This window comes from Engraulis encrasicolus, chromosome 10 (genome assembly GCF_034702125.1).
Source record: "Engraulis encrasicolus isolate BLACKSEA-1 chromosome 10, IST_EnEncr_1.0, whole genome shotgun sequence".
Taxonomy (NCBI): domain Eukaryota; kingdom Metazoa; phylum Chordata; class Actinopteri; order Clupeiformes; family Engraulidae; genus Engraulis; species Engraulis encrasicolus.
The window spans coordinates 9,062,098-9,067,097 of NC_085866.1; the positions used below are offsets into that span (position 1 = coordinate 9,062,098).

The following is a 5,000-nucleotide window of genomic DNA, read 5'->3' on the forward strand; positions in this document are numbered from 1 at the left end:
CCCTTGCTTATATGCGTTTTTGTTTTCCCCCTCAGGTGTGCCTTTGGGGAGAGTCAACCCACCACCATCGCATTCCTATCCCCTGCTGACCTCCACTACAAGAGGGATCCTCCAATCACAGCACTGCCCCTGTACCATTGACCTTTGACCTCTTGACCCTTGTGACCTCTTGACCTGTCTACCTGAGGAACTCTTCCATTCTTCACAAACGCAGCCCCCAGGCTCCCTAGAGCCGTGGCTATGGTTACTGATTCTCCATCTTTTGGTGCTCCCGTGGTTACCTGCATCCATCTCTGTGGTAGAGGTGAATAGAGGAGAGCTTTTGTTGATGCGGTGCAAATAGAGCAACACCACTGATCCGCTGACGTGCTTTTACACCATTCCAAAACGTAAACATTGACAAACCAAGTCCTTTTGATACCACACTTCTCCACTCATCTACTGTGGTAACACCTGCGCTGCACAGATGACATAGCGTTTAATCCGAGGATCTTTAGAACATCGTCCTCTGTGCCACTGAAGGTTGTGACTAAGATAGGAGGTCCTATTGTATTGGTAATGTGGAGCTTGTGAGACGTCACAAACTGGGAAATTACCTGTGTGCCACCAGATAAGGATTGTGACCTTTGAACTTTGGGCCTTGAGACTAAACACACTTGGGTCACTTGGACAACTGCACCTCTCTGTCTTCTCTCCTATTCTGATCTCCATCCCCCTCCACCTGGATCGTGATGGAGCCTGAGTCTCCAAGCCTGTCTATGCGCTCGGCCGGCTCTCGTCTGTCGGGGGCGCTCACGAGTGATGGCGAGTCCTTCCAGAGCGCCGCCACCAGCCTGCCCCCCTGCACACACTTCCTGTCCGCCAACGTCATCTGCGTGGGTGAGTGCAACCAGAGCCAGTCAAACCCCTGGCGTCCATGTGTCTCTCTACCCCTCTCTGTCTGTCTGTCTGTCTGTCTGTCTGTCTGTCTGTCTGTCTGTCTAGGGTCATTTCCCTGCTTTGACCCTCTTCCTGTCACACACTTTCAAAACAATTCTCACTAGACAGCAATTCACCTAACTGCATCAACCACTCCCTCTCCCTCTCTCCCTCTCTCTCTCTCTCTCTCTCTCTTTCTCTCTCTCTCTCTCTCTCTCTCTCTCTCTCTCTCTCTCTCCCTCTCTCTCTCCATCTCTCTCTCTCTGTCTCTCCCTCTCTCTCTCTCTCTCTGTTATGTGAGGGTGCCGACCCTCGGTCTTAGTGCTGTAGCCTGTGTGCTGAAGCGGCAGCTCATTTCTCCTGTTTGTTTATTTATTTGTTTGTTTTTTTGGTTGTTTTGTCTTGAAAAAGTGGTAAAACATCTGCTCCTTGTGCCTTGGTGTGCACGAATCAACATCATGTGAGATGGGTTGTTGTGTAAGCGGAAAGCATCTGCTCTGTGTGTCTGTGTTACTATCATGTGGGACAGACAGGTTGTTGTGTACGAGGAAAACTTCCGCTATGTGTGTCTTTGTGTATGTGATCATGTCATGTGGAGCAGGTTGCTGTGCTGTGCTGTGCTGTGCTGTGGGACGGGTTGTTGTATAAGAGGAAAGTGTCTGCTGTCATGTGGGGCAGGTTGCTGTGCTCCGATGGGAACTCTTGCTGAAGTGGCATCAGCTGCCGTGTAGTGCGGGTGTCATGTTTCCTTAGCCTGATAAACCAGCCTAAATGTGAGACCGGAGTAATTTAGTCTGGCCCCGATGGACGATACCTCTGAAGATTGTTGATGAGAACAACCTGTTGTTTTTTCAAACCGTGCTGGCGCTCTGACCAATTGGCGATCTTTGCCGTTGATGTGCTTTCCCAAACGGTGTTGCGAGCTTTGTCGTCACTCCCTCAAAACCAAGCTTGCTTTGATTCAAAACAAATCTCTGCGTTGTGATTGATTTTGCCAGACTCAGGGCAGAGTGTTCAAAACGTTCTCAGTTCCGAGGCCAGACCCACTCGCAGCTGAAAAATGTCTGCGTCCAGCGGGTGGCGCTGGTTTACCAGGCTAATGTTTCCTCATTGTCCCATGATCCTCTCTCATTGAAGACTTTATGACTGGATGTACCCACAGTGTATTCTCTTGAGGGTTGGGGGAGCGATGTAGGGTTGGATACAAACATGCAGGGAAGACGACAGGAGGGGACAAAGGGGTCAGCTGTCCCGGGCCTAGGAAGACGGCGGGGCCCAGAACTGGGTTCTCAGTACGTTGAATGTATTGAGTGAGGGGGCCGTTTCAGATGACTTTGTCCTGGGCCCGGCCAAAGCTGTCAGCGACCCTGCAAACATGTATGTACTTTCCTGAGGCTTAGGTGAAACATTTCTGAGCGGATAAATCTGATCGTATTCACACTATGAAGGCCATTTAAACAGACCTTTTGTATTTTTTCAGGGCAAATTGCACTACAGTAGAAGACTGATGCTTACAGACAAGCACAATTACTACATTTAACAAAGTTTGTTTTGAAAATTGATATACTTTCAATGCTTTGGAAAAGAGCCCTTCATAATTCTCCTGAGGCTTCGGTGAGCTGTTTCCACGGAGCAGGAGATTTTTTCAGCAGGGTATTTTTTTCTCCTGTTTAGGTGTAAACGCAACATGTGGACAAAACTAAATCCTACATTGTAACAAATGCGTTTCAGCCACCTAAATAGGATTTTTTTTTCTCCTGCTTTTTATACCTGGATTTTAAATATCTGCTATGTGGAAACGGAAGGTCAAAACCAATGCAACCAGGAGAAAAAAATATCCACATATAAAAATATACAGCTACGTGGAAACTGCACCTTAGGTGAGCTGTTTGTGTGAATGGAGATGTGTCCTGCCCAGGCTTACCAGTACATGACACCAGGCAAAACCTGTTACACCAGCCACAAGCATGGATTACCGTACCAGAGAAATCTGGTGAAAGAGTAGAGCTGTATTGATTCTCTTCAGTGTGTGTGTGTGTGTGTGTGTGTGTGTGTGTGTGTGTGTGTGTCTGTGTGTGCGTGCGTGTCTGTGTGTGTGTTAAAACGGGAAAATCACTTCTGTCGAATTAAGTTGAGTCACACACACACACACACACACACACACACACACACACACACACACACACACACACACACACACACACACAGACACACACACACACAGACACACACACAAAGAAACTTTTGTTTTGTGAAATGTCAAATTCACTTTGTGCCTCTGGGCACACGTCTGACAAGGACAAGGAACTGTTTACCGTTTCTGTGACACACTTACTCCCGCCCTCCCTCTGTCTTTCTCTGTCTCTCTGTCTCTCTCTCTGTCTCTCTCTCTCTCTTACTCACACACACACACACACACACACACCCGCCCCGTCGGTCTGAGTCTTTGTTTACACACATTACATTGCATTTCCCATGTAGCCAAAAAGCCACCGGAAGCGCTCTTCAGTTCAACTGGTTGTTTGAGCTTGTCCTCTGCTCCGCTTGGCTGCACTCCCGTTACAGGCTGATTATAGCCTGCTGTGGTGAAGGTGTGTCTGCTGGAATGACATGATTTATCCTTCATGTCATCACACGGAGAGATGGAGGGAGAGAGATGAAGAAAAAAAAGAGAGAGAGAGGCGTGGGGGCTGGGGGACTAAGACAGACAGACAGACACAGAATCAGACAGTCAGATGAAAAGACAGAGATAGAGAAAATTAGAATGTGTGGGGAGAGGAAGAGTGGAGAGAGAGAGAGAGAGAGAGAGAGAGAGAGAGAGAGAGAGAGAGAGAAAGAAAGAAAGAGGGAGAGAAAGAAAGAGGGAGAGAAAGAAGGGCAGGTCTGCAGATAAAGAGAGAATGTGACAGAGAGAGAAAAAAAAACAGATAAAGAGCAAGAGGGAGAAAGAAAAATCTAAATGACACAAGCAGATAAACAACACACTGGTAATTACAGCTTAGAGGAATGTCAGGAGGAGAAAGAGGGAGAAAGAAAGATTCGATTTCATGTCCCCGTGACACTCAAAGACAACCACAGAGACATGGCATTGCAGACAGAGATGGCCTGACAGACGTCATTACCGACAGAGTACGGCCTTAATGCTGTCCACTGAAAGGAGGGGGGGGGGCATCGTTAGAGATGCATGTTTCCCCTAATGACTTAACGAGGCCCTTGTAATCCTCGTTAAGGCCCCCCATTAGGAGAGATAATTACACCACGTAAACAATGCCATGATGATTGCTGGTACTGTTAGATTACAGTGGTTCCTAACCAGGGGTACGTGTACCACGAGTGTTGCTTTTACAAACGGCAGAGGGTACTTGTGTAATGATGTAGTAATAACAAGCAAATAACTGGTAATTATAATAACTTGTGATATTATTTACATATTTGATGTATGGAGGGAGCAGAGTCACATTTGGATAAAAGAAGAGATGAGATGTAGAGCATGAAAAAAGGGCTAATTCAAAGGCTTAGTGGGTGTGTGAGAGGAAAAAGGTTGGGAAACACTGCTGTAGACAGGTCAGATTGGCCTGAGAGCAGAACAAAACGAAGAGAAAAGGCTAAATTGCTGATGGTTTTTAGAGAAAAAAAAACACACGAGCAGAATAGTTCTAGAATCGTGATGATGGTTCTTAGAAGGCCTTGTTTAAGCTCTCATTCAAAAGTGAGTCACATTGTTATCTCTGCAGCATTAGCGGCAGCATTAATGGGTCTATTGCATCAGTTGCTTCTAATTACGGGATGTTACATGGTGTTATCACAGGACCAGATGCCACGATAGCCCAGTGCTTAGAGGAACGCAAATGCAGTCATTCTGAGTGATGAAGAGGCAGCTGTGGCCTAATGGTTGGGGAATTTAGCCCCGTGTACATCGAAGGCGAACTAAGCGACCTGCGCGGCAGAAGTCATTGTTTCTCTATGGAGGGAAGGCGAATAAAGCTACCAGAGCGAATTCGCCAGGAGCGAAGCTTCTTGTGCGACCAGGGCGAATTTTGACGATTAAACTCAAGCTAATCTTAAGCGAATTCGCTATGACG

General features: G+C 47.0%; 1 protein-coding gene across 1 annotated transcript in view; it reads left to right on the forward strand.

The window, feature by feature from the left end:
• Positions 1 to 5,000, forward strand: part of plch2a (phospholipase C, eta 2a) — a 343,556-nt gene that overhangs the window by 22,559 nt on the left and 315,997 nt on the right. Inside the window, exon 2 of the mRNA XM_063207996.1 lies at positions 36 to 879. Within this exon, the coding sequence (XP_063064066.1) occupies positions 732 to 879 (148 nt within the window). The 5' untranslated portion in view covers positions 36 to 731. The remainder of the gene's footprint in view (positions 1 to 35; positions 880 to 5,000) is intronic.